Source organism: Cyanistes caeruleus, chromosome 6 (assembly GCF_971803275.1).
Source record: "Cyanistes caeruleus chromosome 6, bCyaCae1.hap1.1, whole genome shotgun sequence".
In the NCBI taxonomy this organism is placed as follows: domain Eukaryota; kingdom Metazoa; phylum Chordata; class Aves; order Passeriformes; family Paridae; genus Cyanistes; species Cyanistes caeruleus.
Window position 1 is genome coordinate 19738466 of NC_141706.1, and position 24105 is coordinate 19762570.

General features: G+C 36.5%; 1 protein-coding gene across 3 annotated transcripts in view; it reads right to left on the reverse strand.

Moving 5' to 3' along the window:
- Nucleotides 1–24105, reverse strand: part of PIK3C2A (phosphatidylinositol-4-phosphate 3-kinase catalytic subunit type 2 alpha) — a 50866-nt gene that overhangs the window by 18643 nt on the left and 8118 nt on the right. For 2 of the 3 annotated variants that reach the window (XM_086893139.1, XM_086893138.1), the window contains exons 2-13: nt 19244–20418; nt 13653–13753; nt 11845–12002; nt 8796–8916; nt 8018–8129; nt 7384–7463; nt 7211–7274; nt 4809–4952; nt 2766–2808; nt 2464–2677; nt 2247–2369; nt 685–852 (exon numbers count right to left, since the gene is read on the reverse strand). In XM_086893139.1, the coding sequence (XP_086749265.1) occupies nt 685–852; nt 2247–2369; nt 2464–2677; nt 2766–2808; nt 4809–4952; nt 7211–7274; nt 7384–7463; nt 8018–8129; nt 8796–8916; nt 11845–12002; nt 13653–13753; nt 19244–20353 (2438 nt within the window). In that variant the 5' untranslated portion in view covers nt 20354–20418. Of the gene's footprint in view, nt 1–684; nt 853–2246; nt 2370–2463; nt 2678–2765; nt 2809–4808; nt 4953–7210; nt 7275–7383; nt 7464–8017; nt 8130–8795; nt 8917–11844; nt 12003–13652; nt 13760–19243; nt 20419–24105 lie in introns of all 3 variants that reach the window. The other variant, XM_086893137.1, reaches the window with a different exon arrangement.

The window sequence follows — 24105 nt, forward strand, 5'->3', positions numbered from 1 at the left end:
TCAGCAGCACACATAAATAGGAAACCTTAAGCATAAGTGCAGAAGCTGTTTGGCAATGGTGTGATCGTTTCTGCAACACAATGTCTAATTTGGGCACCTGTGGTTCAAGCCGACTGGTAAATGTCTCACTGAGTAGCTGTCCAAGTGATAAGCATTTTGGAATGCACTTCATAGTCAAAGATGGAAGCACAAAGCAACTTGAACCAATCCAGAAACACTCAGCTTAGGAAAGTTACAGCAGGCTTTTCATTCTTAGTGAAAAACATGTAACAGCATTCAACAGCCGTATTTGAAGGAAAGCCACTTCAAACCAGAAATATGCCACAAGTTTAACACACTTGTTAATTATCCCTTTGTTTTAATTGTTTAAAATAAATTCGGCTCTGAATCAAAAAGAATTATTTTAGAATATTCTGGGATATAATCATCCAAACAATATTCAACTTCCTCCAGCAGTAAAGTTTTTCCAGCTAGTTAGATGGGAATCATACAACACAGGACCACATTTTGTCCTCTATTTAATGAAATGCATTTTTTCTGTATCAGTATAGTTTGCAACTCTTACCTTTATCATGGCCTGCTATGCTCAATATCAGAGAGGCAGTTTCTATAGCTATAGGTGTGGAGGAAGCTTTACACAGAGCAAATCATATTGATAATCTTACCCATGTTTTGGATACTTACCGCCTAAAATCAAAAAGAGGTAGAGAAACCTGACCCAAAATTTCTGGGCCCTTTCTCTGCCTATTTGAGTCAGGGGAACTCCCACTACTTTGATTTAGGATTCCAAACAAAGTCAGACATAAGACTGATTCCAAAGGCAACTGTGAAATCTGGATGGGGAAAATTATTCTACAAAATAAAAGTATTAAAAATAAGTCAATTAGAAAAAAAGGCAGCGTTAGTAAGTTACAGGCTTATCCATATAATCCATTCATGCCTCTTGCTTTTAAAAAGTCAATTAACATTGAAGAACAAGTGTTAAATATCCATGCAATCATATTTCACTCCATCTCCCACACCAATAGTTTGTAAAACCTGTTAAATTGCACTTCTGCACTGTCGATTTGGAATAATCCTTTTTAATCTCTGTCTATTAAATCATATTCCTTGCACAGAACTGACCTGTCCAGCATAACCAGTTTTCCCACTCCACACTCACTAGGAAGGGTACACAGAACTCCATGTTAGGCACCTCCTCATTTTTCAAATTGAAAGTTTTCCATCCAAATAAAAGAATCTATTAAGAACTACTGAAAGTTAAATTCTAAATGGTACAAAACCTATAAAGCAAGCAGCTGAGGAATATATACCTCAGTGAGTTATTCAAGCTTCCACTTTTGTTTACACTGTTTTTACTGCCTAAAAATGTTCTTTTAGTTTGATTTCTCTGTAAAACATGAAAATTGCACTATAAAGCACAACACGGGTGTCAGCAGCTTTTAAGCAATCTAGCAGGCCTTTCACTGTAATACATGATTAATTGCCAGCAAAAGATGTGACAATTAATCCTGTGCATCACCAGAAAAAAAAAGGTAGTTGGAGTACTCTCTGAAGGCAGGTGTTCTAGAAACTATCATTGCTGGTCTGAAATAATATGTTCACCACAAACTTTCAGGGCATTCCTTAGGGTCTATCTCTGACCTTTAGAGCAGTCAGGAGAGTGGATATGGGGCACCATGGAGCTCACATGATGCTCCAGCTATGACAGGCTGCCTAATAACTCAAGTGGCAGAGATTAAGCTGTGCACAGATAATGAAAAATGTTCCCCTTTTAGTTATCAGATACCACCTGCCATTATCTCCCTATCTTTTCTCTGCATGCCTTTCCTTCTTCCTTCCTACCCTCTGTATTTGGGACAAAAACGGATTCAATATTCAGGTTAGTAAAAGTGAGTTGCTTTTCCTCTCCATTTACATAAATTGAGCAGTACATACAAGAAAGCTTTATTCTTTAATCCCTCTTAAAGCAGCACAAGGCATTCCCATTGCAAGGAATATTATGACCTTCCCAACTCCCTGTAATTGTATGCTACAAACACCATTAGCACAGGGCACTTGTCCAGCATTTCCTTTTAAAAAGGGTACTGAAATACCATTTGGAAAAATATTTCTGATTTTGATCAGTAAATTGTTCTTGGGATGCTTGAAATTGAATTAGAACCAAGAGTTGCTTGAATGACTGTATTCAGCAACTAGCTAAAACAAAACATTTTATTGAGTTTTAACAGGCTAAAGTCACTTACAGCTCATCCCATTTAATCAAGTAGAAGAAGTTCTTGTATGTGCCAACCTTCTTGGACTGAACAGGTTTGAACAGATCTTTTCCATTATGGGTCAGAGAACAAATCAAGTAGTATTTTTCATAACTGGACAAGGAAAAAGAATTAAACATTAAAAAAATCATAAAAACATTAAAAAAATCTATAAAAGGAGGAATTTTACAATGAGTAAACCACTTACTTTGACACCCAATCAGAAGAAATTCCATGAGCAGCAAATATTGTGAATTGGAGATGTTCTGTGGCAGTCCAAGCTTCCTTGGTACTCTTACTCTCTTCTGGAGAAATTGTTGCTGAACTGCTACAGGAGTTGGTGTGGAGTTGCAGAAGGGCCTCAACTGCTCTTGTTAACTGGTCTATACTCACTTTCAGAGGGTTTTCAGGCCGCAGTGAACCTAAACGATAATTTATTTTGAATGCATTTCCTCCTAAATTAGCCAGCTCAAAATAGTTTTTACGTAAAAATTTAAGAACTTTACTTACCAGAGGGGATCTTGCTATTGTCATCACCATATTTTAAGGATACCTACACAATAAAGTCAGAGGAAATTTCAATACTGAAAATCCATATTATTTTTCCACGGCTATTAAGTATCTTATACAGAAATGATGAAGTATCTGAATTAGCCTCATATTTAAGTTTATAAAACACATCTTTTCACTCAAAGTTCCTCAAGAGTTAACTAGCAGCATCACAATTTCCATATGATGGAGCAACTCTTCACCAAGTTCAAAAGCTCATTTTTTGTCAAATCAACTGTTTTGACATTCTTTATGAAGTCCAGAAAGACAGAGTACATTGGAATATTGCTCAGGAGAATCTAACTTCTTTGGGTAGAGATAAAACTTGCTCAGGGCTGTTATGGATGAAAGCAGAGGTCATTAACTTATTGCCCAATAATTTAAATCTGAGCAGCTTTAAACAGCTTTTTGTTTTGTTTCGTTTGTGGCTCGTGGTAAGGCACCTTTTGCTGGAAGAGTTATAAATTTACTGAATATGAAAAATATCAAACAACTGAGAAAAGGAACAGTAAGGACTGTTACTCTGTACTATCTTTGTTTGCTTCTTCGTCTGCTAAAATGGAAGTCTCAACATGATGCAACATCACAGCAATGTCTGGTCTCAACAGACACTGTTAAAACCAAGAGGTGACAAACAAATCGTGGGAACTTACTCTCTTCTAATCAGGAAAGGTTCCATGCCAAATTCAAGTCCCAATAAAACAAAAATTTTTAATGGAAACTAAGCTTGTGGTTTAAAATCAAACCCCAGTGAATTCCTAACTTCCTAAGAAGTTTGCCACAAGTGCTGCAGAAGAATAAAAGCCTTCCTTACACTTTTAATGTACTAATTAAGTATCTTCAAGTTTGAATATCAAAAAATTTCACATTCTTACAAAAAACACGGTCACTTCTTCCAACCACAAAGAATTACTTGGGGAAAAAAAAAATCAAACAATATCTTACAAAAGATTACGATGCAAGTCTCCAATATTTATAGCAATTTTGTTTCTGAAAGCAGTCCTACATGCCTTCATAGATGTTACTGTGTAAGCCAATGTCCATCATAAAATAATTGCAGGATTTTATTAATAAAATCCCACCTTTTTCAAATTCTACTGGAGTCAACGTCATTTTTGGGAGCTATTTGTACACTATAATCTAATTATTTCTACAGCTTTCTCCTATCAAAAAGCAAACACTGAAAAAATATTTATATGCTGTATTTCACTATGTTGTCTTATGTCTTCTGCACTTTCCTGTAAGAATTTTAGTTCTTGTGACAACTATATTTATCTGTCTTCTGCTTAGTATTACAAAAACATCCCTGAACTTAAGAAGGCAAAAGCAAATAGAGCTCCACATGAACTGCTGCTCTAGTAAGGCAGCAGGACAACAGAAATAGCATAAGAGCATTTACCTTTTTCATTTGCATTCTTCTCCACCTAATGACTGTTTTTGACAACATGACTTGAGACCATCCTGCTCAAGTGAACCATTCATTATAAGGCAGTTGCATCATCAAATTCTGTGCTATTTGAGATATTTTGGGTTTGTCCTCATGCTCAGGAATGCAGGAGCATGAACAGTTAAGAGTTTTAAGATGCTATTGCTAGGCACAAACACTACTGGGAAAATACATGATGTCAATTCCTCCTTTAAAGCATAACTGCATTAATTTTAGACAGCATGAGCTCCTGCCAGCTCCTCTCAGACAGATTTAGTGGCATCTGCTGTGACACAAGTTTCTAGTTACAGAATCAGAAAACAGTACTTTGAAACTTGTTTTTAAACAGTCACTATTTAGAGAAGGCAAATATTTCCAAAGCAAGTGATTAATAAATTTACAGCAGAGAGATGTCAACATAAATGGAAGATGTCAAGTAGAATAAATAAATAAATAAAATGTAACAAAAAATCCCAACACAACCCTGACACAACTCTTGCTGGTATTTCCAGCAAGACTAAAGACTGTGAAATAATATTTATCAGTTAAAATATGCAATTTATAGAGTGAAAGTTTACCTCAGCATTTTTAATCCTTGGGAGATTAACAGCCCTCCTGAGCTTCTTCACTGATTCCGTTATTGCAGGAGTCTCTACACAATCCAATGTAGAACAGATTTTTCTGACAGTCTTAATTACATGATCAACTGCTTTATGCTGGTTCTAATAAGGAATGTATGAGAGAACAGGTTGATCTGATCAGAGTAAAGAAAAAACTCAATATTGAGAATTTTCTTATGAATGCCAAAAAACCAGCAGTACAGATCCTAGAATGGGGTGTCAGGAAACATAAGGAGGTTCCCAACCATTTTTCTATTAAACTGTTGGCAAACAATTATTTTCTAATGAGATACTAAGCTCAATTTCCCTCATGGCATAAAAAGAAAGTGCAGTTCAAAGAAGAAAATTCAATTAGTGTGATGAAGCAATGCTAAAGAAGCAGTGTTTCAATTTCTGCACTCAGAGATACAGGTTTAAATTACACTGACACTTCTAGTACTTACACTACAGTACTGCTTCCATGATGGAACTACTCTTTCTTACTTCACTTTAATATACTTTTGTAGGCTACTTAAGACAAAGTTGAGATGCTCCTAATATTCTCCCCTCCTCCTACTCTTCCAACAGAAGAAAAGCCACTTGAGTGAAATCTGAATTATCCTAGGTTTCCTGGGGCTTGTTTTTTAATGTAAGGAAAGTCTTCACCCAATTTTAAAGAACACATATAGAAAATTAAAATATTCACTTTGAAATAATGGTTAACTTTTTGAAGGCTAAATGTGTAGGTTTCGTTCACAATTACAACTAAATAAGAGGAAAAATTACTTCAATATTCTCACTAAGATGTAAATTGATTCCCAACCACCACTCTCTCAGACGCAGTGTCATGGCCTTCCTACAAATGGATAGCAAAGAAGCCATTTGAATCAGAAAGTTTTTAAATTGAGAGTTACCTGGCAACAATTAACTATTCTGGTAAGAAAATAACCACAGAAGTCAGAAGACACTGTAAATATTTAAGCTATTTTTCCTAAGCCAACAAACTGAAGGTAACAGCTTATTTGTGACTTGGAAAAAGAAATTTCCACTGCTGTTTTCCTCACAGGCTCTCAAATCTCAATAAAAAGACAATTGATAACTTTCGAAGTGTTCAAGAATGTGAAATCAAATCCTACATACAGATTATTTATGGATTACCCTTCTTCACTTGGATTAGCAAGCTTCAGCTGCTGAGTATTACAGGAATTCACTTAATGAAGTAAAAAATTTCAAATGCAGAGCTGCTGCTATTTGGACCTAATCATCACCACCTACAAACTACATCTCCCAACCTTAAAAAGACTGCAAAGAATAGAACACAAGTCTGAATTGAGATGTTTTGCATTCCTCATCTGAGCTTGTGAAATCACAGCTAAAACAAAGCTGAAGCAGCTGCAAGAGCAAAGCAACAAATCCACCACCATGTAAGGGAGCAGTAACAGCTCACTCTTCTTCAAAAAGGTTGTGTTCACAACTACCCTTGAGAATGTGGTGAATCCCCATCAAGGGTGATTCACATTAATTCCCATCAAGGGAATTAAATAATATTAAGGGAGCATGGAATAGTAGACAGCAGCTTGTTCAGACCTGCATTCCTGGAGAGGCAAACAAACATAGTGGAAATGAAAAGTACTGCAATTAAATAATTCATTTCAAGACTGTTCTTATAGAAACTGGTTAAGAAAAACAGTTACCTAATGTTTAAGCATTTAAGACTCCAAGTTACAATACTATCATCAGTTAAAAGCAGCTTCTCCACTGAGAAATGAGCAAAGCAGGTTATATCCATAAGCTTTTGTAGATGGGATATTACTCTAAATTATTCAGCATTCAAGCTGCTTTAAGGTACCTGTCATACACTGAAACAGACAATTTTTTTGACAAAGTATTTTAAATTAATTGAATAATGCAGAACAAGATGTTATTATGATTTGTGTAAAACTTACTTGTATGTTCCAAACATGCTTCAGTTCTAACTCCCATTGTACACAACTATTCCTGCTCTCTATTATACACATCTTTACCTGTTAATAAATACATTCTTCATGACTGTCAACAACAGCCATAGTCAGAATTCAGACCTCTTCCCTATTCTCCTGAATTAACCTCTTCCAGCATGTTTGAGGCAAAGATTATTTTGCACCCCAGGACTTGGAAGATACATTTCTAGTTGTGCTGATCAGGTGATAACTGGTTTGCATGAAAAGCCAGGAAGAAAAGAAGAATAAAAATCCAAACACCCATGATCATAATTTCACATTTGACAGCTTGTTCAGATTCTCACTTTCCCTGAGAAAACCTGCAAGTCTTTTTCCCAGCTACCTTATCAGTGAATTTGGTCATGCTACTTTTGGTTCAGCAATAATCTACCATGACCATACCTCATTCTTAAGAGCTATGTTAACTTGCTTGTGATAAACCTCAAGAAGCTCTTCAATGGAAGATCTGAAAGAAATAATAGTTATTGAATACAAGTACAAGAACAGAACACAACCTTGGTCAGGAATTCAGCAATGATCAGCACTCAATTATTAAAATAACCAGAAAACATTACCTTATGATAGGTTCTCTGAAAGGCTTTTCTACTTTGCAGAGGTGTTTGGTTAGATGCACAGGTGTCCTGTCATCATCTTCCTGCAATAAAATATTAGGTACTAAGTCCAGTTGTCACCTTTCTATAATTTGCAAATTTGGCAGATTTATTCCTAACACCTGGGGTGTTGAAGGGGAAAGATGTAAGGTGATCTCTTCAAAGCGGAAAAGAAATAACTACTTAATAGCCTGTGAAATGCATATACATGGGGACAGAGGGAAAACAGCCATCAAGTGCCCAACTATGCAAATACCAAATACTCCTTCCTTCCTCTTTGATGGTCTGATATGTATTTAATTAAACTCAAAAACTGTTCACAACTTTTATTTAACTCTGAAACTTGTTCCTTCTTTTTCAGGCCTTGAGTTTAGTCCAACTGCTTGCATACTTTTTCCAGGTATAAAATACTTGTTCCTAGTAAGAGGCATTATCCCTGTTGATGTAATTTGCCTTGTGAGAACTCAGTTATGTATTTCAATTCATCATAGGGTAAGAGGACAGCATTGCCAACACCAGGCAGACATGATAATTTGTCAATCACACAAGAAGGTCACACCTTGGACCCAGCACTCTCTTGCAGATGGGAGGTACTCACTGTTCGTGCCAGGTCGCTGCATATCCCGCTGTGGGTCAGGAGCTGCAGTTTGATGTCCGTGTCCCACTTGCGGCAGTTCTGGATGTACTCGTGACTTCCTATGCAGTGCTTGCTGTGAAACAAAAACAAGCTACAGTCACAACCAGAGCACTGCTTTTCCAAAAACTCACACAAAATATTCCAGGCAACGTGCTGCCATGAAGTAAGAAAATGGTGAATCAACCTCCATGCCATCCTTGACCTGAATTTCACTTCTGCACAAATTCTTATACATTATTGCAGATACCTGTACTTGTGCTAAAGTTCGTAACAACAGTGGTTAACACTGAAACCAACTATTCTAACGCAAAAAACACATGGGGCTTTGTAAACCATTGGAAAAAAAAATCACAACAACACCAAAAAAATCCAAAAACAAACAAACAAAAATCAAACCAAGAAACAAACAAAACCCTGCAAACCACAATTCCCCCAGTTTATTAGAAAGCAGTTGATTTTTTTTTTTTTTGTTTGTTTCTGAGATTTAAAGAGTGGTCAAAAATTATAATATCCATCTACAGAAATGCTCTGGAAACACACATCCACATTAGAACAGAGTTTATGACAACCTGCTTTGCTGTATCCCAGAGCAACTCCAAAAAGGTCTGATCTTTGTGCAAAGACTGACTCCCATTTTTAAGGTTTATTTCACACATTTAATCACTAGAGATACACTTTTCGGTAACAGTGTCATGAAAAAAGCATGAAATTAAGTATTAATGAAAAAGAGTTTGCTTACTTCTGTAAAACTTCTTCTTGGCCACAGACTTTCAGGATATAGCTGCCAATGTCCACTTCATTCAAGTCATCATGCACCCAGCAGAGTGCCTGCATTATTATAAGTTCAACAGGGGAACTCACTGTTTAAAGAAATTACATCTAAAAGTTAAATACAAATCTACAGCGAGTGATATTAACTATTGTTCACTCGCAATTTGTAGTTATTTAATTACATGTATTACTCATAGAGAAGACTTCCATGCTTCTATTATCACTTAAATTTCATAGTTTGAGATCTTCACCTCTCTCTCACTAAAAAAGGTATCCCACAAAACTTGCTTGCCATTATAAAAATCCCAAAAAAATCTTTATAAATTAGGATACAGTGCAGTCACTAAACCAGAAGTACAAACACATTCTGCAGGACAGAGGACAGCTTATTACTATTACTATTATTATTATTATTATTATTATTATTATTATTATTTTGTCCTATTTAGCAAGGATTTCAAATAGATACATGATCCCAGAGGCACTTAAAGTTTACAAAACACTATCTGAAGAGCTGGAGATGGATCTCTTCTATTTGTTCTGCTTTTGAGGAACTGAATATCAGCTGCAGCTGAGGCAAATCCTACTGGAAGTCCTTTTCCCTTTTTCCTTTCCACTTGCTCAGGAAGTTTCCACTTAGTACAGAGCAGATCTCAGTTATCATCAGCCAGCCTTTGCAAAATGCAACTCTTAACTGCCAGAAATTTTGTATCAGGCTCCAAACACTTTTTGGAAAATAGTCTCTCTTTTATTTAGTAACTACAGAGCAAAAACATAATCCCACTCAAACCCAAAATCCATTCCCCCACATCCACCAGCTGTCACTGACTAAAAACACAGATAAGTTTGAATGACACAAATGTTTAAACACAAAATGCTCTCTAGCCCTCCTTATCTAGCTTCTGATGATCTCCTTCAAATAATTTGCAAATAATATCACTAAGTGCCTCAAAATTCTGTAAAACAACTGCCATATAAAAGCAATTTTATATTTCATCAGTACCTTCAGAGTGGAGATTTTTTTCCCCCCCTCCAGGGACTTTCCTGATTTTCTATTTTTTTTTCTTAAAGAAAGGAATATTACTACTATGGTAGATACAGAGAGATAATGCCACAATATTTTCCACAAAATAACACATGTTCTTCATCTCATTAACAAATGATTAATTATTACAAACACAGATGTATACGAGCACATATGAAGAATGACTGTGTGAAATTCAAGAACAAGGAACGATAGGAAGTATGAATTTAGAAAAACTGTAAGACATTAAGATTGTTTAACTTGTTATTGGGTGAAATCTACCTTCAGCATAGAATATCTGGTAGTTGATAAAGAAAAGAGATGCAGTGATAGTTCGTGCAGGCATAGTTTCTATGCTGTAGCCACAGGCTGCATTGCCAAAGGTCTGCCAGCCCTGCAAAACCCACTGAACACTGCAAAGGTGCTACCACCTTTTCCCTGCCCTACATCTTATTCAAATACATTAATTCCTTGCTGACACACAATGTTTGCTCAGACAGAGCAAACTTCCAAGCAAAGTCTAATAAATGAATGCAAAATGAATTCAAATAAGCTCTAAAGTTCATCCGTTTCCCTCCCGAGTTCTTTCTACAAACTGAGTTGTTCAGAGCACTAAGAGGCTGCAGTTCTTTCTGAGCAAGACTGAAAGCCAAACTGAAGCAGCTCTAGCATCAGGATACTGAGTTATGCAACAATTTGACCAAGAAGACAAGCAATGTAAGGTAGAGAATAATTCAAAATACTCCCATTACTAGTCACATAACTGCCCTTCACCAGCTATAGAAGACAAGTAGTTTAACTGCCATTAGTTTCAGCATCAGAAAAAAGGGAGTAGAAAGTGCAAAGAAGAAAATATATCAGGTTAGAATGCAAAACACACTCCAAACTAGTCACAAAAAATACTAGAAATAAAGGGCTGAAGCCCTAACATTTTAGTTACCCTACTAAAGCCTTTTGTAGGAAAGGATTAAGCTTGTAATATTAGAAAAGTGTAGTCTTAAGGATTAAGTGCAGAAACCCTTCTTGGGCTGTACTTGCAGTCCACCTCATTTCTTAACAAAAGATTAAGTCACCATATAATAAATGTAAGGTCCAGCAAATTAACATAGAATGGAAACACTGATGCATTGAGAGCTTGTTTTTCCAATAGAGCAGGAAGTTCATGGGAGCAATAGAACAACTCCAGGTCTCTTGAGAACAACCAGCTCTGAAGCAGCTACACTGTTAGAAGTTGAGATCCAAATGATAATCCTCACAAGTGACAAGAAACTACAAAACTATAGAGGCAAAAAAAATTATTACCAGTTATTTGGTCACCCAGAACTGCCAGAAGTTGACAGCATGCAGTTACAAATACAAGTACTGTGCAGCAAGACTGCACAGAGAATATGAATTTATGTAGTACAGCCAGGCAAACCTTAAAGGTCCACCCCAAACCAATATTCCTGGTTACCCACAAAACTGGGACAGCCAGTTGTGGCACATCCAACAGTATTATTTTAGTGTTTGTGTTCATAAGCATGTATTGAAGGCAAGTAATAGATAGTTTCAGTTTGTATTCCTATTTTCCAGCAGCAGTTTGCCTGAGTTTTTAGATGGCCTACAGAAATTTATTTTAAAAAATAGTGTTAAAAAGTTAGTGTTAAAATGAAAAATTAAACATTAAAAATCTCAGCCCTAGTGTCATTATCGCCTCAGCAACCATAATGTAAAAATTCTTGAAAAACTGTTTTATTCTATCCAGCTATGGACAGAATAGTGCTTCTGCTTTGCTGGACTTTCCTTTTTACAGTCAGTATTTCAGTTTGTCAATTTCTAAATATTTTTAGAGACACTGAATCAGAATTAGGCCTTTCCTCAGTACCTTTTCCGCATTTCCCACAAACAACCCATGTCCCTGAGAGCCAGGGATTACAAAAACTGAAAGGCATTGTGCTAGGCTGAATGTACAGTCTTTAACAAGCAAACTCCAATTCAAGAAGCAGGAACATACCATCGCATGTGAAAGTTACTGGTTGTTGGAATTCTTCGATTTCTATTGAAACTTTGATACTGGCACTCTCCCCACTAATATTTCTTTGCAGCATGATTGGACTCAGCACAAAACCTGGGTTTGTTTGCTGATCAGTATAAGGAAACTTGGTCCTCAATCTGGAGGAAGAGAAGGTTTATGAAACATTGCAATGGAGAAGTCCAAGACTAAAGCAAAGTAACATGGTAACAACCACAAGGCAGAACAGTAAAGACTACCTTTGGCTCTCTACCTAAATTGCATGTGCAAAGCACCATTTAAATCTTCTACTCTCAACAGTACATTGCCCACAATAATTATACAAGTAATAGACAGCAAAAAAATACTAACATATAATTAGGCAGGTTTTCCACAAAGCTTAGAATATTTAATAGGTCAATTCTTACAGGACATATCCAGCTTCTGCAGAAGGTAAGCTCTAAAACAGATCTTAAAAAGATAATCCACAGTGCTTTCTAAAACTTAGTTAAAAAAAAAAAGAAAAAAAAGAAAAACTAAATTCTTCATATGTTTCAATTTTGACAAGTCTAATCTGAATTTATATACCATGCAGAAGGTAGCTATTCCAAGCTATGGAAGTTGAAAATTGAGTTGATAATTGATAATACCTTAATTGAGGTAAAGGTTTTTATTTAGGACACAAAGAATATACAACATTTACCTACAAGTGAATAAACCATACTTGGAAACCTGTTTTTTATCTTCATCTATTTAACATGGATAAAATAATTCAACCTTAAACTTCTACCAAAATTAAAGCAATATTACAGGAGATTAATAACAGAACTCCTCTATAAGGATCATTTATTTCATCATCTTGATTCTGGACAATAGCAAGATCCTCCAGCAAGAGCTGTCCAGTTGAAAGTCCATCAGTACTTTAAACACTGGGTGTTCAAAGAAAGGGTAACAATTAGATTTAACCAGAAAGTGTTGCAACAAGCCTATCCTATGGGAGCTTTGTCCAAATGTTGTTCATCAGCATGTTCCCCACATATATGAACTGTCATCTTTTTTGTGGAATTTCCTTTTAATTTTATAAACATTCCTGCTATAAAAACAAAAAATAGATGCTATTGAGATTGAAAGATCTCTATTTCCTCCATCATTTCTTGAATTTTGATCTTAAAAGGAAAAAAGGCAAGAGCAGTTTGTCTCCTCTAAGAAGAAAACAAAAAAGTAATCTCTCCTTAAATTGCGGCAGTAAGAAAAAACCCCACACGATCTTTAAGGAACTTTACTATCTGATCTAAGCAGAGACAAATTTAAAGGCTTTATGTTACAGAATTCCAGTGTGAGAGTAACAAAAATACACACATTTTAAGGCTGGAAATCTACCAAGCGATAAGATTTTGTAAGGCGTATCAGCTAACAAGAAAAAAACAGACTTCAAATTCTTTCAATAGAAATTGTAATAAAAAACTAACGAGATACAGAAAAATACTTTGAGGGTGAAAAGGTATTATAAAAACAAGGAAAAGTGAAAGTCATAGGACCAAAATAGGAAAGAGGACATTATACAATAATCTTAGTACTGAAGATCTTAACAATTCTGTTGCATTCTTGAAAAAAAATAAACCAGGACAAAACCAGGAAAAACTGAGATAAGAAAAGGGAAAAGGATACATACTGAAATTTGTCCCATCAAGAAAAAAAAAAAAAAAAAAAAAAAAAAAAAATAGGACTGTTCCTGTCAAGCTAACTGAAAATGAATCATTTAGCTCTCTTTTTCTTTTCTGAAAGTTAATTCATATTCAGTTATTTCTTACTTCGTAACTGCTTCAGAAAAAGCTGACAGCTCTTGATTCTGCCCTTCAATTGCTTGGAGAAGCACGTTTTCTGTCAGCATGCCCGTGGTCCCATTGTCTTTCTGCAACTCAAAGATAATACAGGATTTAAATAGCTGCAAACACATTCCTAAAGCAAGCAAAGCCACATGCAGGTGACAGATTTTCATGAGTCTGAGGTTTACTATAAGTTTTATGTCTGCATCTATATGGAGAAAACCATATATCATGACTAACTTGAAAAGTATAGATTCACTGGAGCAGTGACTCCTTGACAGCAGGTCATTTATTTACCAGCACCATTATCAGTTAATATTAAGTTGCAAGCAGTTCCTGAGCTCTCAGCAGTGACCTGTTGGGATTTGGCTAACTTCAGCTGAACCACAGATGGAAAAATCCAGTTCTGCAATTCAAATTCAGTGTAGTTCCAGAAAGAACCACTATATATCAATGGTGCCCATGATTATTTCTTCCTACAAAGCAGGAAAATACAATTTGAACACGGGAAGGAAATAGCGTTCAGAACATGAAACTTACAACTAACCTCATGGAATCAATTTACAACTGTTAATCCCTTATGCTCAATGCTCAAAACACCACCCAAAACTGTAAACCACCATCTTTAAAGTATCCAATCCAACAAATAACTGCTATAAGAGAGCTGCAGTTTCAAACAGCAAAATCTAATAAACTTTAAAAACCAACAAAAACAAAACGACAAACACAGCAGCAGGTTTTAAATCCGTATCTGTTTCCTGATCACAATACATCCAAATACTGGAGTGAGCAAAAAGCAGAAAAAAGTTGGAATAACCAGTGGAACTCGGTTGTCCATAGTCTAAAAGCCACCACTAGCCTGAAGGATTCATGAAGCTCCTGCCAGATCCTCCCTGTAATAAGTTACACGATCAGGTACATTTTTCATCCAAAGATTTTACAATGCTTATAGAAACCTTTAATCCAACCACAAGTCTAGGAACAAAGCAGATTGCACCAGAGTTTTTCTGAAAATCACCACAATTTATTCATATATGAAGTAGTGATTAACTACTTAACTATGTGGGTTATTTATTATTAGCCAAAGTAGTCAGCTAATTTTATTAGAGCATATCAAGGCAATATAGTTAAATTAGACTGTCAGAAAAGGGGTCAAATCTGAGAGAGCCACATAGTACCAGGTCTTTTCTTTAAGCACTTTTTTCCCTTCAAATTAACTTGTTTAAACATAAACTTGGAAGAGAGGCAATCTATAATTGTCACTTGAATTGCATTTAAACCTAATTATTACAGCTAAAATATTGGTTGCATGAACACTGATCAGTCAAAAGGACAAATTCTGTGTAATTGGGGATTAGCCATACCATAGGAGACAATTAGAGCAGGAAGCTGTAAAACCACAAAACTTGAAATGAGCTGCAGGAGCATGCATAATACCTTAAATTTAAATAGCTTATTCTATTGTAACATTTCAGACAACCTCTATCACATAAAAATACTGGGCAAGCTCGTAAGTCCTGCTAACCTGTGCACCTGTATCTAGTAAACACTAAGCAATTGCACAACAACAACCAAAATACACAAGGAACCAGGCAGGGAACATACCCAGGAAAGGCAGACACCTCTGATGAAGGTTAATCACCCGCTGGTTGGCACTCAACACAAAACTCAGCCACTGCAAATCATGAAGCTGCCTCTACAAGTGTTAAATTCTATTTAAAAAAATCTTTAAGGAATACCACAAATAAGTACACAAAGCACTATGCAACCATAGGATAAAAGCACTATACAAGGGGCCTACTTCAAATAAAGTCACACCAGTGAAGAAACACCACTTTATGCCACTATGTGACACTGAATTCCTTACGGAAAAATCTGCAGGTTATTCTACTGCTAAATTCAAAGTTTAGGGAACTAACAAGGCATGTCAACACATATAAACTTAGCCAGGGTAAACAACAAATTCTAATCTAATGAGCAAAGAAAAAAGAGATTTGGTTATCCGTGGTTCACCTCAGGGTCACATTTGGCTAAGGAAGGAAACCTCATATTATTACAAATATGTAATGATAGAAAAGATCTCCTGGTGGAAAATTAAGAACATCAAACATTTCCTTATTTTTAGCTGAACTTTAATATTAATTTTTGATCACTTTTGGGAAAATAATTTCAGGACAACAAGCTCTGAAAAATTAAAATTCTATTTAAACCCATTGGACTCAGATGGGTTTTGAGCAACAAGTAGAATTTTAATTTTTTTAACTTCCACTTGGGCCAATCTAGGAGGTGCAAAAGCTATCAGTCCATCAGGAAATAACTTGAAAGAAAGGATTTCAGGCCAGATGAGATAAATAGTTCATATCAGCACAGGCTGCAAAAATAGAAGTGGTCTGTGAATATAATTAATCTGAACAATGACAAACAAACCCAAACCCCAGTAAATTAATGAGTCAAGTTAAATAAAGTTCCATGGGTATAAAAAGTCACAAGACTCAGCAGCTCTGTGGAAAGCAAGAGAAAACAACACATAAAAGAAGACAAAATTATGCTTTTTGCCTCTGCTTTCAGAAATGAGTGTCAAACCCTGAAGTATTTAAAGCTATACTAAATGTATGAATATATACATTAAATAGGCAAAAATAAGAATACATACAAATGGATACTTTATCAAAACAAATCAATCTATTGATTCAGGGATTAAATAGTCATAAGTTTTGATAGAATCAAAATATATTTTTGATTGAATCAAAATTCTAATATTTTTGTTTAAAGGGGCAGCAAGACTGAGTTTTTCAGGAAGGGTCTGGGGGGAATGATCCAGACTTGTTAAAATGCAAGACTTAAAATTTACTTTGAAGAACATATAAACTGAGGTAAATTGGGAAAAATACAAGAGAACTGCTAAAAATGGAGGCTACATAAATCAGCTTCCTATTATACTGAGTAGAAAATAAAGCAGAAGCACAGGACAGGCAAAAGAGAGACTACCCACATTGTATTTCAAGTATTACCAATTGAGTGGCTCATCTTTAAATCTATTTATTTCCTTCTTTAATAACTCGGCAGAAACAACCCTACTAACTTACAGTCTTGTATCATCACCTATCTTCATAATACAGGCTAGAACTGGCCTGCGATGCCAAAAACAAGTTTGGAGGAACACAGGTGGAAAGTAAATCTCAAATCTTCAATTCACTGCAGAAGTGTGCTATAAATTAAGACCTTGTTTGAAAAAGATGGTGACTTAATAAAAATTAATTAACTACAGAACTGATGTTGTGATGCTATCACAAATAAAGCAAATGCAATGAAAGAATACCAAGCAGGATGCCCCTGCCTGTCAGGAGGGTTTACTCATGCTGATACAAGGTACATGGTGCACTGTGCTCTTACACAGAGAGCTAAAATGCTCATAAGTCATCTTCAAAAAAATAAAAAAGGAAGGAGAAGCTCTCACATGAGCATGCAGTGAAAGCTGACAGAAAGTCACCATCTCTTGTAACATATTGAGGTAAATATCAAAATGATTCTTTCATCTTAAGTACCTGCTGTTCCATCCTGAAAGAAGAACATTTGCTAAGAACTAGTTACAAATGTGTTCTGCTGAAAATCAGATGACTGATGAGGAGGAGCTGGAACAGCCTTTAAATCAAAAGTGGCAGGAAGAAAAGACCACACGTGGAGGCAGAGCTCAAACTTCACTTATGACTCAGTAGTCATGCAAATAGCATGAGACTGGACCTTACGAACAGGAAAGACCCTTTGAAACTCTACCTTCTTGAAAAGGACCAGGAATGTATAAAGCCAGATGTCATTCAGCAACAGTCAAACACTACTTCCTACAGACACCACCTGAGAAGCACTGATCCAATGTAGCCCAGTTATTATTCAGGAGTTAATTACAGCCAACCAGCCACCACTGAAAAACTGACAAACACATAGCAAACTGAGAAGCAAAGTGCTGTAGAGTCCAAATTTATATGCCTCTCCAAATACTGTGAAATAACAGAGCTAATGTACCACAGCTCAACAGCAAGTGGGGAAAAAAAACAACCCTTAAGTCAGACCCAAGATCTCTACACATGGCACAAAACCAGAGATAAATGGATTTTTCTGGTTTCGGGATAGTTTTTATTCCTTCTCCACTGGCCTTCTATTGAACTTCTGCCAGAATACTGACACCTAACCCAGAAAAAACAGGAAATCCTTCATATGAGGGGCCTAAAATTTCACTTCAGTGGAAATTTAGACAGCCTTTTAGGCCACAGTCTAGTAAATATTTCTATTTCTGAGAGCAAAACCTCCTCCAGTTTGGGGGTGGGGAAGGAAGAACTAAAGAATTATTTGGAAAATATCCTTGAGTGATAACAGTTGGTTTTTTATGGCATGTCCCTAGCCCATTAAAAACACCTAGAAAGACAATACCCAAGATTTAAAACAGCTGTAAACCAAAGTCTCAGAAAAGCAACAAAGTCTCCAAAGCAAGCAAATCACTTAACTCCCATTCTCTAACCAGTTTCTACAAATACAATTTTTTTGGCCACTATCACCCTTGCCAGGGTGCTGGCTTTTCCTCTGAAAACTCCTCCACTTCACTTTCAGACTTTGTACTCCACCAAAAAACCCCTGAAACCCAGAAGTATTCTTATCTACTTTCTAGTGAGCTGAATAATATTTTAAAACACTTTTTTTTTTTTTTTTTTGTGGTGGAATTATCACAGAAAGAATTGAAAATAAAGGAAAAGTTAAATAACCTATAGTCTTTTAATGACCTTGGGAAAAAGTAGAGTGCCCTAAAGGGCCATAATTAAGCAGATGAGACTGGCAATATTGATCACCTGCTGCACAGTTTGGTTTGGACACAAACTGCACATGCTCCATGTTCAAAGATACAAGTGCCATAACTAAAACCCTTGTTGAGAGTTTGGTCTTGAATGTTTTGTTAAAGTGATCCCAGAGAAGAACCTTTCAAACTTCTTTTTGCCCTGCCTGATAAAAGTAACATCACACAAAGATGTTTTACCTTCTCCTAGAGCAGAAATACAGTGTTTCTGACCCAACAGCCACTCCACCACCCAGCACAGTATAACCAAATGTTCTGTCTAGCATTCCTACACAGAAGGAAAGTTTTCTACCTGCAAAAGAGAACTACTGTGTAAAAGTACTTTTACTGTGTAAAAGGCAAGATAAAATTTTCAGTGCTTAGCTCACCACCTTTTCATTTCACAGTATCATGTGAATTGTTCATAAAATTGAAATATTTATCAGTATGATTTAGACACTTAATTGCACTGAGCATTATTTCTATTTCTTACTGGAGTGTTGAGTTGCAAAACAGCAATTTCCTCAATAAATGTGGAAGGATTACAAAAGGATGGAGGTATTTTGGGAGATAATTCAGTAGTAATGTTCAATTTTCTGAACAGCACTAATACATATGCCATAACATCACATTATTTGGACACTGCTCAAGCCTACTAATACACATAAAATAAATAACAGACCTTAAAGTGTCTTTAAATACTGTCATTAATCTTTACTGTTATAGTGCAATTTAAAGATACTCATTTACATACCTGTGATGTTTGGCCCTGTAACTTTGCAATCTGAGTTGTTCTCATGTTTAAGGACTGACTCCTTGTGACTGTTGCTCCAGAAGATTTCCCATTAACCTTTCTTTCCAGATGACAAGTTAGTAACAGCTTTTCCTCTAACAGAACAGCATCCCACGGATCTTCAGCAGTCATACTTGAAGCCCTCTCTCCATCATCCTCTGCCTTGTTTAAAGTCTCCACAGTGTCCACTTTTGGTTTACTGAGAGGATCCAAATCCAACCAATCGAATTTACTGACATCCCTGCAGCTCTCCGAGGCCGGCAGGTTGGACACTGCAGACTTTATAGAAGTCATTTCTAGGTCTGTGCTCGACTTCCCATTTCTCAGGAATTCTGAAGTGCTTGCAATTTTGTCAAATACTTTTGCCATTTCTGGAGTGAGTACTGGAGGATATAAAGGTAGGCCTCTGTGCGGATGGAAAGGTGTGGTAGCTGCCAGTGGGTATGAAATGTATTGTGACTGTCTTGGAAGACCAAGATAAATAGGCTCTCTAGAGGGATAGGACGACATACTTGGATGGAATCCATTCTGAAACACACCAGTCTGTTTTGTGTAAGAAGCTGAGGTGTAAATAGGAGGTAAAGTGCATGTCACAGGTGCTGGTATTCCAGGTGTCCACTGTCTCCTCTGACCTGCGGGCCCAAGATAAAATTGAGAAGACATAGATGGGCTCAAAAGAGGACTTGCTGGTAACGTAGGTACTTTACTAGATTCAAAATTGTCATCCAGTAGCAGTTTCTCTAGTTCAGCATGAGTAAGCTTCTCTATGTCAATGGTACTTAGTTTATCTTCCATGCTCTTGGCATCAGACTCTGGAAACACCATGAGATCATGGTCCTGTTTGTTATGAGTCTGTGCTTTTTGTCTGGGGCTGCTTAAAGAATGAAAAGTTTGTTTATTACCAGCTACACCTCTTTCCTTCTGCATTTTGGCTAATGCCTCAGCTTCCATCTGGAGTGCCTCTTCTTTGTCCACATCTTTTGGCCTCGTGGCTGACAGAGAAGGTGAGGAGAGCTGTTTGAATCCATTGCTGCTGGATATCTGGGCCATGCCGCATGAGCAGATGTGCATGTAAAGCAGCAACACTTCCCTTGCACTGGTTGTCAACCCTTGGCTTCAGAGCAGATTTAGCAGACCTGAAAAGGAAATGAAACACTAGAAATACATGCAACAAATCATACATGGACAACTACTAACTCACACACCACCAGCTGGCAAAGTTGCATATGTCCTTCAGAAACCCAGGATGTATAATTTTGAAGAGGTCAATTTTTGGTTTTTTTGGGGGGAGGGAGTGTCAAACCTAAAAAGAAGCCAGACAAATAAATTGACATTCTTTAAATTATGCAAGACCCATTTATTTTTCTTATTCTGTCTACTGATGCTAGTAATCACTTGGCTTCTTTTTGCACCACTAGACCCAAGACACACAAAAGCCACCTTCAGGTATGCAGCAGTTTTCAGACTTGAGCAATTACACAGGTGCAATCTTGGGAGTAGAAGTCGTTCTAAAGACTATACAAATATATCATTGATAAAGCACATTATCAAGAGGGCTTCCACCTTATTTCACTAGATTACAAAATCAGACCTTTCAAACTGCTGCACCATGATTATAATGGTCATAATGACACTGAAGGACCTCTCTTCCTTTGGAAAATATTGTACTTTACCCTCTTAACAAGAAAAATAATGCTTATGAAATGATATTTCTTGGACAAGCAAAATAAGCTATTTAAGTACAGCTGCTCATTGACTAATCTCTTTAACAGCCCTTTAAAGGAAGTGTCATTCACTACTAGGTAAGGGAAGAAACTCCAAAAGGTCACTTTTGTTTAAAGCCACCAAGAACATGGAATTTTACATTTCTCCAGTTCCAGTCTTGTGCTTAGGACTATGATACAACTTCCCATATTCACCACAATATCTATGCAGACTCTTTATTAAAATAATCTTGAAAGAGATTACCACAAGAACCATATTATTCTTCAGCATTACTTCTGTTTTATTCTCCAGCTTTTTGCACACAGCTGGATCAGAGGTGAGCCCAGGAGATGTCTTCCAGCAACAGCCAGTATGCACATCAAGCACCAAGATAAAAATCAGGAATAATGAGTTTCTGCTGGGAGGGTTACATAATCAGCAATCCTCATTAAAACACAGTTTCACTGAACTAGATGAGCCTTATAGTTGCAAATAATTCTGCATGCAACAATCTACAAATTAAGATTCTTTGCTGCAAATAATGCAGATAACACAAAATGCTTTATGTTCCCTTTCAATTCATGCCCATTAGAAGGGTTTGGATTTTAGATCAGGGTTTTTTTTGCCCTGCTTTAATCAAACCAGTGAGATGTGCTTCAAACAAAGTGACTGTATTTCTCTGGAGTCCCCACACAGATGGCAAGATTCTTAACAGATTTATAACAGATTCTTTAAATTCTTTAAGTCTGGCCAAGCTTTTGTTTTATCTACCTCATTTCAATGGCTTATAGTGTTAAGGACAGACATCTTTATAAGAGGTTCTATACATTTCAGCTCAGTCTGAACACAAATCCAAGTGAAACCTTTCACAAAGCAGAATTAAATCAGAAATTATGTTACAGTTACCAAGACAAGATTTAAATAAAGAAGGGTGTCTTTAGAAAGACTGAAACAGTGACAGACTAACAGAATTATAAAACCCTGAAAACCACACAACTCAAGTCCTGGGGCATAAAGTCTTAAGGAGGAACTTTGAAAGTTACAGGTACGAATCAATCCACAGGATAATGATGTAAATATTCAACACAGACAAAGTCTACAGAAAAAAAAACTACACTGGATCCTCTTCTGTCCAGTATATGAAGCTGCAGAGTTTGACACCCATTAAAGCCATAAATATTGCCATTAGGAAGAAGACTTGCCCTGTCTACAGTCTATCTCCAGACCTCAGCATAAAACACAATCAGGAAATAAATTAAAAAACCTCAACACCATTTTGCTGGGCTCTTTTATAGACACTGTAAGTCTCTGGTCCCATTAATGGCACAAATGCGGCCTTCTGTTCCTGTTAGCATACTCAAACTTCTCCTGAGGATGTACTGCATATTTTGTAGATGGTCTAAATGCACTAGCCACAGACAATATCCTAATGAGAAGTCTTGTATACTTGACACCACCTTCTCAGACTGTCTAGAAAGCTAAGCTGGCTTTAATCTCTTCATTAACTTACAGCTGGTTAAAACTGCTATGTCGGATTTTTGGATAAAAGAACACACTGCCTTATGAAGTCCTCTCAAAAATTCCTACTTGGCTTTTCCAAGAAGCAGCAGCCTGAGGTAAGTGCAGTTTGCAGTTTTCAGTCTTGCTGTTGCCTAAGGATTCTAAAGAGCAGTTCAAGTTTTCTTGAACTTTATTCAAAAAAATAAAATGGAATCATATTTTCCAAGACTATTCAGAACTGCTTGAGCTACAATTTACAAGATTATTGATCCATTCAGTTGCTGCTTGACAACTACAAGGGGATGAAAAAAAAAATTACATGGTCTTCAAAGTATTTATATATAACAACAGCTAGCTCTTAAAACAAAAACAAAGCCTTATTTTGCTGCTGAAATCCATGTCCTGAATCTCCATAGCACCAAGCAGCCTCCTGTTCAAAAGGAGAGTCACTGTTCCACGAAGTCACAACTGCAGATAAACACACATTCCTCAGCTCTCAGAAACATGGTACACTGCTATCACAGCACCCTCCTTCACCAGCATCCAGAGAATCCTAGACACTCAATAACTACTTGTTTATTTCACAATTTCACATTACAGTGCTGTATTCTGGTCAGTTTATGACAGCACACTTGCATTGACAAATCCAGTGACTTCCAGCATGCAAGACAGCATTCAATTTGTGGTTATCTGAAAAATTGAATTTTAGCCTTATTCTTTGCAAGACAGCCTCAACAGCATACATACACATAACATGACTGCTATATTTAAGTCCTGTCCTTGGGAAACTTCTAAAGTCAGTGCTTAAATTTCTGCCAAATTTTTTAAGCAGACTGCAGGTTTTTTTCAAAGTTTGACATGAAAAAAACTGATACAAAAAATCTGATAAAATTACAATAGTTTTGACAAAACTTTATCCTGCATGCCAGTTCTATGTAGTAAATTCATACAACACATCAGAAGAAAAGCTCCCTAGGCATAAGCATGATTAAAATACTGATGGACCTTCTTTTAAATGCTAACCATGCAGCATCAGTTAACTTTTTCACATAAGTTTAGCTTCACGTTGAACTTCTCACTTTGCAGACATCTAAGTTCAAAGGCAGAGTGAGCAGAATTTAAACTTCTCCAATATGTACAAAGAGAAGAGCACATTCCGTTAGGATCATCTATCAGCAGGGAACTCAAACACTCAGAAAAATGTTTTGGTTTAAATCCTAGAATACTGAACCATTACTGACCAAGCTACAGGAATTCGTCAGAAGTTTGCAGCAACTGGAGGTCATTGAAGACCCAGAAGTGATCCTTACAGAGCTAGGACTGCTCTCATCTGAACTGCTGCACACTATTTTAAGTAACAGTAACAATCAATTTTCAGCTGTCAATCTGTTCACCTTCAAGAGTGCTCCTCTTGCCAAGCACTCAAAGAACGTGAGAAATGTTTTGTTTATTTTTAAAGGAAAGACTGAAGCAATTGAAGAGATTATAACAGAAATTCAGAAGTGATAAAACAATCCCCTTCACCACTCACTTGCCCCCTAATTTTGAAATTAAACAGACACATTCATATTTGGGTGAAGTTGCCACATATCCACTGCTCTAGCAGAACCTCACCTGCT